This window comes from Leuciscus leuciscus (assembly GCF_965113295.1).
Source record: "Leuciscus leuciscus genome assembly, chromosome: 13".
Taxonomy (NCBI): Eukaryota; Metazoa; Chordata; class Actinopteri; order Cypriniformes; family Leuciscidae; genus Leuciscus; species Leuciscus leuciscus.
In genome coordinates, this window is record NC_138737.1 from 27588071 (window position 1) to 27602175 (window position 14105).

The window sequence follows — 14105 nt, forward strand, 5'->3', positions numbered from 1 at the left end:
TGAAAATTAAAACTGATATTTTTTTTGTAATGACTTGTCCCAAAAAAAGTCAGTTTTTTGTGAAGGTTTCAGTCACACTGTATACTGTGACAGTCATGACAGTGGGGGTCAGTGTTCGCCACTGGAGGCAGATAGTAAAGCTCAAGCTAAGCAGCCACATAAACAATGTTTACAAACTACACTAGCTCTAAATAACGATATAAAAATGACCAAAACGTTATGTAGAATTTGATAAGATCTGCTGGGATCCAGCCATGGACATGTTTAATAAAGTGACGGCTTTTCTGCAGCAGGCTTTGGAAACAGTAAGTAAACATTGACTTTTGAATATTTTCAAACTAGCCTGTTAGCTTAGCCGAGCTAATATAGAAAACAAATCTCGAGACACCTGTTACGCGATACTGTAAAACTTTATAAAAGTGTTATATACGTTATTAACTGCTGTACATAAACGAAATTTGGTAGACTGTCAACGTGTTGTCATGCCTTTCAGTGTTTTATATTAAGTTATATACATTGTCTTCAGTTTAGCTTGTGTGCTACAGAAGTTGATAACTGTACGTTACACTAAGTTAATCAATAGATTGCGTTGATTTGCTGTCTTTTATTGTTTATTAAGTCCATGGATATAAGTGGATATTTATGTGAGTTTTTCTTTGATCGCCATACACTTTTGGGTTTGTCTAAAATATGTTTACGTGGAAGGTGCAGATATGCACGCGCGGGTCTGGACAAGTTTCTGACAGGAGATAAACGTCCTCAGAACCTTAAAAAAGGTTGACAGCATGCATGCATATACATAAGTACATATATAGCATATTTGAAGACGTAAGCCACACTTAAAAGGCATTGACATCGGTAATATAACAAAATATATAAAAAATAAATACATTTTACCAAAGTCTGGGAATTTTGAAATTGTTCAAAAGTGACAGTAAAGACATTTATAATGTTACAAAATATTTCTGTTTCAAATAAATGCTGTTCTTTTGACCTTTCTATTTATCAAATAATCTTTTTTTATTTTCTAACTATCACGGTTTCCACAAAATATTTTAAAAGATTTTAACATTGATAATGCGAAATGTTTCCTGAGCAGCAAATGGAATGATTTCGAAGACTGGAGTACTTTGTCATCCCAGGAATGTATGTAAAATGTATTAAAAAAGAAAAAAGTTATTTTAAATGGTAACTATTTCACAAAAAAAAAAAAAAAGAGAATTTTTTTTATTTTTCAAATGAATTTATCGACATTTGTACAGTTTATATCAGTGCACATGCAGTGTATTATGTGTTGAGCTTTTTTAATAATTTACCATAACCACGTTTTTTATCTATGTTTTTATGAAGCATTGATTTGTCATTACAGCTGAAGAGATTTTTTTGCTGGTATTGATCCCACTTTAGGGAAGGTTTTTCTGTATAGTTTGGTAACTTGTTTATGATAGAATGGCCTAATGTTGTACAAATGATAACTGTGGAGAACAAAAACACCACTAATGAGCTTAGTATTTGTACAATAAATAAAGCAATGCTGGATAAAGCAGATTTTAACATTGATAATGCTAAATGTTTCCTGAGCAGCAAATGGAATGATTTCGAAGACTGGAGTACTTTGTCATCACAGGAATAAATTACATTTTAAAATGTATTTAAAAAAAAAAAAGTTATTTTAAATTGTTACTATTTCACACAAAAAAAATGGAGAATTTTTTTTATTTATCAAATGAATTCAGCCTTGGTCAGAATAAGAGACTTCTTTTGGAAACATGAAAAAAAAAAAAAAATAATGTTGTCAAACATTGAATGGTAGTGTATGTAAAATAAAATTATGAATTTGACCTTGTCCTCTGCTTATTACTCAAGACTTTATTATGTTTTAAGGATTATGCATTTACAGGAACTCAGTGTTACAATGAATGACTAATGAAAGTGTAATCACTGTAAAATAAATACTGTTGATCCTGTTCTGATTCTTATAGAGGGAGCCTTCGATAAACCTGCAGGACTCTTTTGTGGATCACTGGAAAGCAATAACCAACTATTACATTGAAACTTCAGGTAAAACTAATAAGTGTAAATTCAAGTTAAACAGTAACTTACTCATGTATTTGAGTGTTTATAACATACAGTGTGTTAAACAGTAGATTATGCCATGCTTCAGTCTTAGATAAGAGGAAAGGTAAAGTAGTTAAACTAAAGTTTCAATTGCATGTTTGTCTCTTGTACAAAGATGAGTCTCGTCCGGTGAAGCACACAGACATCCCTTGGAGGCTCAGACAGATGCTGGACATCCTGGTGTATGAGGAGAAACAGCAAGGAGAGGAAACGGGTCCCTGCATGGAGTACCTGCTCCAGCACAAAATACTAGAGACACTTTGCACACTGGGAAAAGCACAGGTATGAGGACACAGACTCAAAACACAGATTAGAAATATTTAAAGCAGCAAATAAACTGAAATATTGCTTTATTTGTTCAGTATCCTCCTGGCATGAGTCAACAAGTGATGCTGTTTTTCTCTAAAATCCTGAGCCAGATCACGAAACCTGTGCTGCATTTAATCAATGTCTATCGGCCCGTACAGGTAAGACATGGTCAGTAGGGAACTGGTATTGTATGGAAAAGAATGAGTTTGGGACAATGAGATACAAAAAAAAAATACAAACTGTTTTTAAATGTTTTGAAATGCTTACCAAAGAATGCAATAAGAAAAAAAATATTGTGCAAAAAGGATTATTATTATTACTATTATTATTCATATCATAAATAATATTATTATTATTGAAAAAGATCATTCTAATATGCTGATTGGATGATCAAGAAATATTTCTTATTATCAATATGGGGGAAAAAAATTGCTGCTTGATATTTTTGAAGTAGAAATCTGTCGTAACATTATAAATGACTGACTCCCAACTTTTGAACGTAAAATAAATACAACGTAAATAAAAACGTGAAAGTAAATAATGACAGAATCTTTTAGGTCGAAGAATCCTTTAGCTTTTATATCATTAAGTGGACATTAAAACAATCAAGAAATGAAAAATATATATATATATATTTTTTTTTTTTTACGGTTTAATTTTGTACACATTTAAATAATTAAGTCATTTTTCATTAAAGCCATTGTGTTGATTTTTAACATTTGGAGAGCAATACATTCACCACATTTTGGAAATTATTATGAAATGAAGCATCCAATATTTCAATGGAAATTAGGTTGCATTACACTCTCTGATGTGGAAAATAATGTCTAATTAATTCCCTCTGGTCACTCTCTGTTATAGAAACTGATCCATCTGTGTGGACTCCCTGATTCTCAGACGGAAAAAGAGGAGTCTCAGTTTCTCCTTGTTGTTTGCACTCGAGTCAAAAAAGACCCTTATGTCCTCAACTATATCCTTGAGGTACTTTCTTCATTATGTCTTCTGACACTATTGTGTTGACTGTTGTTCAGATTGAATCTGATTTAGATTGTGAATCTTAAAAGTGATAACAAACACCCACATTTCTATCACAAAGATTACCAAAGACTCTCAGAAGAGGTCCAGTTCTCCCTCTGATGAGGCTGTGGAGAAGGGCTCCAGTCCTGAGAGGGCTCCCTCTCCACCATCTCCTTCTACCAGTTCTGCCTCCTCCAGCTCACCTCAGGAAGCCACAGGCATTATCCCTGTTCTCATTCACCTGGGGAAAAGTGAGGTGATTCATCATGAAAAAAAACACAAGACGGACTGGATGTGTAACTAAACAGAATGCATGACTGGGGAGAAGGTACCCCAAGGCTGATTCACACCAAGTTTTAAAGTTAATTTAAAAAAGGTACAATGCATTACAATTACATCCTTATGGTGTAGCTGAATACATTTACTGAAAAATAAATAAATATTTTAATTTCTAGGAGAAGTGTTTTTAACACTTAATAATGCATGCAAGTTTTTCATAAAACTACTCTAGATGAACTAAAAGTTTAGTTTAAAAAGCTTTTAGTTTAAAAATAGGATGAAATAATTTCACAATTGTAATATTAATTTGGTAACGATTGCAAGTCAAGTCAAGTCACCTTCGTGTATATAGCGCTTTTAACAATATGGATTGTTTCAAAGCAGCTTTACAGTGATAATAGGAAATAACCGTAACAGATTGTTTAGGCTTTACAGCAGCTCTAGAATAAAGTTATTGTCCAGCTAAAGATAGTTTTGATTGATTGATTCACTTCCGTTGCGAAGATCATTAGTTATTAACTTAGGAGCCACTTATGACACGTGCTCCGGCCGCCCATCCGCACAAAACAATGCCTGGTGGCTCGAGAACGCACTCCCTGAAATAGCAGTAAACGTATTTAATTAAACTCATATTATTATTATCATATTAACTTTGACAGGCCTAAAATATACTTTGTTAAATCTTATGTTGACCCCCAGCATTGCATTGTGGTCCCTTGGTTTATTCAAAAACAAAACAAAAAAACTTGCTAAACATAAATTACGTTCTAAATTGCTATTTTTCTTATCTTTTTTTCTTTTTTTTTACAGTTTAAAGCACCATTTTGAACATTTGGACTGCATATATATAGTAGAGTCACTAAATTTTGAGATAAAATTAAGCATTCAACATATGATGAAAAATGTGGTCGCAATACACTCAGTAGACCCTCAAAAATAATAATATAGACCCTCAATAACAATAATTACTCTTGCCACTCTGTTTTAAAAGCTGATCCTTGGTTTGGGGGGAAAAAAACTATAGAAAATACAATTGTACAAAAGTACAATTGTTTCCAACATATTTGTAAAAATACAGTTTATGGTTCATTGATATGTTGTGCATTAAAGCCAATGAATTTCACTTTTTTGTGTAAAATCTGATTTGTAAACTTTTGTGCCATTTATTGGATCAGACTTGGTGTGAACGGGCCATAAAGCTCAGTCAACTTTACATTCAGAATCATTGTTTTTAAGACTCCCTTTCCCTCTCTCTTAGAAAAGTCATGTTGTGCTCAGATCCATGGAGAGTTTGCTGCTGCTGGTCAGTTTACCACAGGAAGACACTGGACATCTTCTGGCTGAGCGAACTCCACTGTGTCACCTACTCGCTCAGAGACTGACTGAACTTTACTGCCTCATACCCTCATCACTCGACCCTGCAGACATCCACAGCTACTCCAGTGCACAGTGGAGGTGTGTGTCTGTTATGAAGTGCTGAATTGTTTACTCTTCATTTGTGGACATGTGTCTTATCTTCTTTTTCTAAACATTTATTGAAGATCTGTTTTTGATTTTGCAGGACTCAGTTCACACAGGACAGTACAGTGGAGAGCCCGTCGTTTCCTGGCAGTGAGAACGTCCACAGGTTCTTCTGCTTTTTGGACTACTGCAATGAGCTCATCAAAGAAGCACCAAGGGTTTGACAAAATCATTCATTTTGTGTTGACCTTGTGTGTATTGTATCTGTACAACTGCATTAGTATGAAATATGTCCTGAATAAAATCATTAGCAATGTTTCCATCCACCTATTTGTATGCGCATTTTGGGATATCGCATAAAAAATTATGGATGGAAATGGTAAGATACGCATAAATTAAAAAATTAAAAAAACTGCTCAAAAAAAAGTATGCACTCAATTAATACATTTTTTACATTTTTATCTGATAAGATAAACTATGCATAAACTATGATAGAAACACATTTACCAAATAAATTCCTTGTTGCACATCAAAAAAGTCATGTGACCGACTGTGTGATGGGTTGGCATAACCTGACTAACCAGTGGACTGATCTAATTGCACTGCATCTGAAATGTTGTTTTGCTCATTCTTACATGCCTTAGTCAAAGTCTGTCATCAATTGCACTGCATCTGAAATGTTGTTTTGCTCATTCTTACATGCCTTAGTCAAAGTCTGTCATCAACTCCGGAAGCAAGATAACATGACCGTGTTTATTGCGTTTCGTTTGTTATTTATTATATATAAAAAAAGTCTAGGGATGGGCATTTTTGTCAATTTTTCATTTCGATTACTAATAGGTCTCAAAAACGAGTACTCGGAAATTACAAAAAATAACTGTTACTAAAATTAATGTTGATAAAATTATGACATGAAAATTTCTATCAAAATATTAAAATATGACTAGCTACATAAAATAACACTGCTACATTATCAATAATGCATCAATGTTTTAGAAAAAATAATAATCTAAAAGGAAACAGCATGAGGTGAAGCTGAAGAATGAATGAATGAACACCAGTTAACTGAAGCCTGTTCTGTATGACACATCCTAAATGAGATTAATCAGAAATCCTAGATACACAACATAAATGTAACATTACAACGTATCTGCACAAAAGGACGCAAATGCATGTGAACTTGGACTAAGTTACGTGCTAGCCAGAAAGTGTTAATCCCGTTGTCGATGCGCTCTTCCTGTACAATGCGCTGAAACACGGGCAATGAAGCACATAGAATTCATAACATTCTATATTGTTCTCATTATTATGTTATGTATATGACAGATTGGCGCTGCACATCTTGTACTTAACTGTATTTTCAGGAACTTTATCAAATGATTCAAGACATCCCTGCATGTTTTCAAAGCCATGACGAAAAACGATTTTAATTAAAACATAGGCCTACTGTTGAAAAAAATTAGAAAAAAATAACTCAGCTGGGTTATTAATAATATCATCAATGTTTTTGAAAAATAAAAATCCACAAGTAATATGACTGTCTCAAATAACCCAATCATAGTCAATAATGCTGTTTGAGCTGTTTTGAGCTGATTCTGAAGAGTTAATGAACACCGGTGAACTGAAACGGTTTGCTAGCGGTTTGCTCAACCAAATGCATCCTATATGAGATTAATTATATAGATATACAACATAAAAGTAATTTTACAACTTACATCTGCACACCTGAACTTGACCGTGTTTGTCTGAATGTGTAACTCACGTTGTGGATGCACTCTTCCCAAAACAACAACGCTGAAACACGGGCAACTTAAGCACAAAGAATTTACAACATTCTATTTCAATAGTGTTCTCATTATTTATAATGTTATGTGTATGGCAGATTGGCGCTTCACATCTTGCACTTAACTGTATTTTCATGATCAAACTGATTTCAGGCATCGCTGCAAGCTTTCAAATCATATTCAATTTAATTACAGTTTTTCTCAGTAACCGTAACAGTTTACAGTTACATTTATTTTGTAACACCATTGCATGTAACTAGTTACTCCCCCAACACTATGTATGCCTATAAATATGTTAAAAATGTTATATCCTTGTTGATCATTTCAAATATCTAGACTTTTAACTCTTGGTCCACATAACAGGTCATTCAAGCCAAGAACAAGTTTTGCTCCTTCTTTTTTTGTGATGTTTTAAAAGGTCATGAAACCCTAAAACACATTTTTTTTAGATGTTTTCAGACATGTACAGGTTGCACATCACTGAAAACAACAATAGCACTCGTTCAATTATTATTAAGTGGAAAGTGTTTTTTTGTTGTTGTTGTTTTAAACTATTTCATTATTCCGGTTTAAAAAGCAAAGTTGAACCTATGTCGTGAGAAGTGAGGTATGTGTGTTAATTCAGAGTGCTAATTGGCTGCCGTTGCTGGACAGTACGAATGTACGTCAGCAGTTTCTGAGCATTTCTCTGCATTATTCATTTGAACCCAATCACTGTGCTGTATTATAGATGACATCGCTATTCAGCGGAGGATAAAAATGTCACGAAAGTACAATTTGGCAATGAATGTTCGTTCTCCTCTGCCTGTTCAGCTTTGCATTTGGACACATGTGCCATAAGTGTATGTTTCCTCAGCACAGTAAGTGTTGTTTGTATTTTCCCCACGATGCAGGGTTTCATGACAGGCTATTTATGAAGGCTATTTTTAAGTTTGGTTTTTTTTTTTACAATTTTTGACTATTTTTAAGTCTTTTTGCGTTTTTTACATTTCTATAATTTGTTTAATAGTATATTTTTTATGGTATAGAAATGGTCTCATGTTGATTATAAGCGTATTGCACATAATTATATATGTTTTTTACCTTTAGGTACTTGGTGTTGAACTGGCGAGAGCAATTCACCTTCAGTGGCTTAAAGGAGTCATCCAGCCTCATCTGCTTCAGATGTGAGTAGAAATCACAAAACCTCCTCAAAGGTTGCTGTCTGCTGTCATGAGAATTGTGAGTTTGCAGGATGACAGGAAGAGTGGTGCTGATTTTTTTTAACTCTGGGTGTCCAGGTCCGAGGTTGGGATTCTGGTACACACCGCTCTGCTGTCCTGTTCTGTACGTCACATACGTTCCCCTGCACTCCTGGAGGAATTGGTTCAGTTTCTGTTGGGCAATGACACACTTTGTGAACAGCAGCAGGACACACATACACACATTCTACGTTACCGCCTTATTGAACACTGCAACCACATCTCAGACGAGGTAACTAGATTAAAGGATTCATACGTCTTCACTCTTGAGAGCATCACTTTAAGTGTTACAACATGTCTTTTGCCCTGTTAGATCAGTATTACAACATTGCGTCTCTTCGAGGAGCTTTTACAGAAGCCCAGCAGGAGCATCTTGACCAATCTGGTGCTGCGCAATCTTGAGAAGCGCAGCTACAGGCTGTCCGGATCAGGGGCCGCGGACGAGAGACATGCAGTTGAGAGTGATGTTCTGGAAGAGTCTGAGTGAGCAGAGAGACTGAACACAGATTCTCTTACTTCTCATAGTGGCTCATCATTTATTACTCACTCTCTTTCTTTGTCAGGGAGCTGGAAGAGGATCCATTTTTCACAGACATGTATGAAGACAGTGGGTTCAGTGGCCAGGAGCCTCTTCTGTCTCTGCCCAGTGCTAGAGAAAGACGTAATCCCAGTGCGCACACACAAGTTGCTGACCTCGTCAACAGGTATCATTAAAAGACTGAAGTTTTTGCTTTGTAATATAAAAACAGAGCATATGAGTGGAGCGGTAATGTTTCCTCCGGAGTGGAGAGCTGAAGATTCTTCTGAAGATTCTGCTCCGCTCACTCAGTCCGTTCACGGCCGCTCGCTCAACCCAGAATGCCCTTTGTGATATGCTGTTTTGAGAATCTGTGAAATAAGCAATGGGATCTAATATTATGGAGTTCAAATATTGTTTTAAAGGGGATAGTTCACCCAAAAATGAAAATTTTTCTCACCCTCAAGTTGTTCCAAACCTGTAATCATTTCTTTGTTCTGCTGAACACAAAGGAAGATATTTTGAAGGATGTTTGTAACCAAACAGTTGTGAGGCACCATTGACTTCCATAGTATGGAAAAAAAATACTATGGAAGTCAGTGGGGCCCATCAACTATTCTTCAAAATATCTTCCTTTGTGTTCAGCAGAACAAAGAAATGATTACAGGTTTGCTGATGAGAGTGCTGTTTAGATGAATATGTAAATATGTGCTGCGCACTTCCCTCTCAATAACAAAATAAACATACAAGAAAAATAAACAGCAGTAAAGAAAGCATCTGATCATAGCCATGTGGATATGTTTGCAATTCGGCACTATCAAGTCATGTCACGTTTATTTATACCACCTTATATAATATTGCTTTAAAGCCACAAATAGGCGCATTATAACTGTCTCTACTGTAATTGAGACATTAAAGAAATTCATTACAAACAGAAAGACGTGTAGTACAGAGAAAATTCATGTTGCAGCGGGATTTTTGTGAGCGGGAATACCAGTGAGCAATCGCTTGGGCCGTGAGTAGATCGCACTGACATAGAGCGGAATTATGAACGGAGCGTTACACCGCTCTGCTTCGCTCACATGCTCTGTATAAAAACAGAATTTTTGAAGGACAAAAGCTATAGGAGCATCATAACCATACTATCCTTACAGTACTGTGAAAAAAAGAGTTTGTCCCCAGTCTGGTTTTCTGTGTTGTAACATATTTTTACAAAGTTAAGCAGATCTTCAAACAAAACCTTTAAAGGCACAAAAAAATGCATTTTATTATTATTTTTAGTTTAATTGTAAATAATAATAATAAATGCATTAGTAAAATGACAATATAAAAACCACTTGGAAACATATTTTCATAATATCATGCTTAACATGATTTTCTCACACAGCTGGATCTGTATACATCAAAATATCGAGCTGTCTTTATTTAGGAAGGGGATCATCATATTTGGTGTTACTTGAGATCAAATAGTTTCATAACCCTTTTGTGTGTAGGATATACAGTATATACACACACAAACACACTACTGTTCAAAAGTTTGGGGTCAGTAAGATTTTTTTTTTTATTTTTTTTATTAGGCAATGACATGTTTATAATGTCACAAAAGATTTTAAAATATTTCAAATAAATTCTGTTCTTCCTATTAAAATATAAAATCTATATTCAATAAACCTAAAATATATTAAAATAGAAAATGGTCATTTTAAATTAATAATATTTTACTATATTACTGTATTTTTTATATATATACAGTATTTTTGATTAAAAAATATAGTTTTTTAGACAGTGGCAATAATCTCAGATTAATCATACAATTAATTGGACTGGTTGATATATTGGATGTCTATACATGTGATTGATTGTTTGAATTTCTAACTTGTTTTTAATTTTCTTAGCTTCTTGTGTTTAGTGCCCCAAGAGGCAAAAACATCCCATCTTGTTCAGGGAGCAGGATATGACACATACGTTCATGATGCACACAAACTGGTGAGTTGGCACACTGAAAACAAAATAAAAGTTCAACCAAATTTTGTGTTACAAGTTTTGCCATGTTACTCAGTCAAGTTGAACGTAACGTAACTGTCAACTGTGTTTTTTGTTGGTTTTCAGATATTCTCACACTGAAACTGTCCTTTTCTCTTGCTCTCTCTCTCTCTCTCTCTCTCTCTCTCTCTCTATAGTTAAATGAATGTACTGCTCTTTCACATGACTGGAACTGGCCAGATTCTGCAAAAACCACTGAAAACAACCCAGCCACAGAATTCTATGAAGGGCACTTCCTACAAACCCTGTTTGACAGGATTGCACGCATACTAGAGCAGGTAGAGTAGTATTCTCAGCAAGATCCCTCACTCTCAACTTCAATATACACTGTTCCAAATTATTATGCAAGTGACATATCAGTAGGATTTCAGTACAATAAACATTCAGATTTTAGTTTTTCAAAGAAAGTGTTTGTTTGTTTGTTTTATTTCTCCATATCTTTTTAGATAACTGGTATCAATCTCAGGAAGGTTTGTTAAATAGTTTGCCAGCCAGATATTTGAAGCTTCTGGTGTCTCTGGAGTCTCAGAAACCTCTCCATACAGGCTGGGAGTTATGCGAAAAGTTGCATTTCAGCCACCTCTAACCAAAGAGTGTTTCTGTTTATAGAAGGTTAAAGTAGACCTGGCAAACTATTTAAATTCGTTTCTTCAGAGGCCCTTCTCTTCTTGTCATACAATTCGTAGACACTTTTTCTCTTGCGACCCTCAGACATTTTGAAAAAACCCGGTGAGAACAGCGAGCTTCAATGCATGGCTGAAACCATAGCTCACCACACATATACACCTGAAAGTGCGCATGCGCAGAAAGGACGAGCACGTACGACGGCCTTACGTAAACATATCACCAGAATGATTGACAATTAGGAGGACCAATAGTCTTGATGATCCACCCGGAAAAAGAAAATCCTCCACTATACCTTTAATCAAATAACAAAAGACAAAGAGAAAATCACTCGCTGATCTTGAATAACTTTTGTATCTTAAATAAGAATGAATAATAAGAATAACATTTTCTGTAATTCTTAATTTGTTTCCCTCTGCCAGCCATATGAGCTAAATCTGCAGGTGACATCAGTTCTTTCCAGATTAGCTGTGTTTCCTCACCCTCACCTGCATGAGTACCTGCTAGACCCGTACATCAGCCTGAGCCCTGGAGCACGATCCCTCTTCTCCACTCTAGTCAGGGTGAGAACCATGTTAAAAGCTGCCCACATGTAATGATGTTGTGAATGAAAGCTTGATGCCTGATGTATCAGCAACAGACTTTCAGAACAGCAGCCCTGTCTGCCTCATTTATCTGTAAAACATGAGCTTTGTATTTTCCTGTAGGTGATAGGGGAGTTAATGCAGAGGATCCAACACATCCACAATGTGACAGACAGACTGATGATGATCAGGAGACAGCTGATGGGACTGGAGGAGGAGACTGTGTAAGAGAGTCTTACACAATGAGAAAAATGAATGTTTTGTCATCATTGACTCACCATAATGCCCCTCAAAAACTGAATGCTGATATGTTTAAGACTGGAATTCTCTGCAAGTCGCTACATGACTTTTCAAAATCTGAACAAATTTTAAACACTATACATTACAGACTTTGTAAATGGTTACAGAAAAAAAAGAAACTGGGCATTATACATTAAATGACTGAGGATCACACACTACCAGAAGTTATTGTGAACACAACTCACCCACACAGAAACATGCGTCTCCTCAACACATGACAAATGAAAAAGATACGTGTTTTAAAATCAGCTCAAAATATTAAACATGTTTGATATCCTTCGAATGGTTGGAATCAGAGTCTGAAGCTAAAAAATTTAGTTTGTGCTTGTCATACACTACAGGATTTTCTGTGATATCTCTCAACTCAAATCTGCAGACTGATTTCGGCAACTAGCGTGGGCAACTTACAGACTCTATCGAGGTAGACATCTAGGCAAAAGTTGTGTAGTGTATTCCAGCCTTAAATGGAAAGACAAAAGGGGTCAGTGGTGACAATTTTGGGGTGAACTGCCCCTTTAAGAAGCATTCATAATGTGTAAATATTAGGCTGACAAAATGTTTTTATTGTTTTGTTATTGTTGTTCTTTTTAATGATAAAATATCTTTATGTATCGGTCTGTTCTCTCTGTCAGGGTGGATCACATGACTCTGTTGAGAGGTGTGATAGTTCTGGAGGAGTTCTGCAAGGAACTGGCTGCCATAGCATTTGTCAAACTACCCATAGAAGAGCAATGAATCCATGATACTTAAACCAAAGACAATACAAAGGATCATGACCCAACAACATCTGTTGGATTGCTCCGTCATTAGGAGAAAATGGATTTGCACAGAACAAAGTTAAGTGGCAATATTTGTAGATTTGCAAGTCACTTTTAATGATTGTTTTCAGGGAGCAGTCAAACCTGTCTGATGGCAGTTTAACTTTTGCCCAAGAAAAAACATCTTGCTGAACGATGATGACAATTCACTTTATGTGGAAGCAATAGAAGAAAAAAACTTTGTCCCTTGCACAATATTTAAGTTTTTACTATACACTGTATAATATAGTTTTAGGTCCACATTCACTCCTCTTTGAATTTGAGTGTTTCTGGTTGGATGTCTTGCCTGTCAGTCATCTCTCCTTACTCTCGTCACGTAGCCTAATAAGTGAAATCTGACTCCTGCTGCAGTGTGCTGTGATTCTGCAGCTTTACGTTTATAATTGTAGCGTTCGTTGTCCAATTGAACATGGTTTTATGTTCTCTGCGGATATAAACAATATAAAAAGCAAGATGACAGTGGGGGCAGTGCCGCTGTGGACAAGTAATGTAATCAGTGTATGGTCAACCACTGTGTAACACTGGTAACACCGACTTCCACTGCAAGCCAGTTGTTTAATGGAGGTGTAGAGACCTGGTTTATGCTCAGTTCCTTCTGTCAGTGTTTTTTCGTTCAAATATGCAATTCAAAACCTTATCTCAGATCAGAATTCTTACACTATGGATTTTAAGCTATTGCACATCCCCTCTTAATTTTTTTTTTCTTGAAATATTAACTGGACTTTAAGTGTATCATTATGGTGTGTAAAATAATTTTATTTATCTTCTCTAAAACGTGAATAATCAATGCTGTTTTATTTCTGAATGTTATATGGCTGAATCTAAGGGCGGGAGAGGTACAAAGATTTGTGTGTTTGTGATTTGCCATTGGCTGGTACGCTCAATAGATCTTTATTTTCTATCGAGGTCTTTTGTGAAGACTCTACTCAATCCTTGCTTATGTCGTCACAGCAATAAACTCCTTGAATATTCATGCAGATTTCATTGTATCAAATGTCTCTATGGTCTTA

The 14105-nt window shown here is 35.5% G+C and overlaps 1 protein-coding gene and 1 long non-coding RNA gene across 2 annotated transcripts; one reads left to right on the forward strand and one right to left on the reverse strand.

The window, feature by feature from the left end:
• The first annotated feature begins 104 nt into the window (after positions 1-104).
• fhip2b (FHF complex subunit HOOK interacting protein 2B) lies at positions 105-14066 on the forward strand. Its single transcript, XM_082187743.1, has 17 exons — positions 105-305; positions 1983-2061; positions 2234-2400; positions 2481-2585; positions 3289-3408; positions 3524-3700; positions 4982-5178; positions 5285-5402; positions 8058-8134; positions 8249-8441; positions 8523-8692; positions 8773-8913; positions 10622-10712; positions 10907-11047; positions 11816-11956; positions 12101-12201; positions 12910-14066. The coding sequence occupies exons 1-17, from the start codon at positions 255-257 to the stop codon at positions 13010-13012; spliced, it is 2172 nt and encodes a 723-aa protein (XP_082043869.1). The 5' UTR covers positions 105-254; the 3' UTR covers positions 13013-14066.
• Positions 1217-1974, reverse strand: LOC309512309. Its single transcript, XR_014210957.1, has 2 exons — positions 1695-1974; positions 1217-1475 (listed from the first exon to the last, which is right to left on the reverse strand). It is a non-coding gene; the product is annotated as an uncharacterized lncRNA (long non-coding RNA).
• Positions 14067-14105: the final 39 nt, after the last annotated feature.

Coding starts and splice junctions, on each gene's coding strand:
- fhip2b (XM_082187743.1), top strand. CDS start 255: ATGGACATGTTTAATAAAGTGACGGCTTTTCTGCAGCAGGCTTTGGAA. Junction 11,957..12,100: donor TCTTCTCCACTCTAGTCAGG/GTGAGAACCATG, acceptor ATTTTCCTGTAG/GTGATAGGGGAGTTAATGCA. Junction 12,202..12,909: donor GGACTGGAGGAGGAGACTGT/GTAAGAGAGTCT, acceptor TCTCTCTGTCAG/GGTGGATCACATGACTCTGT.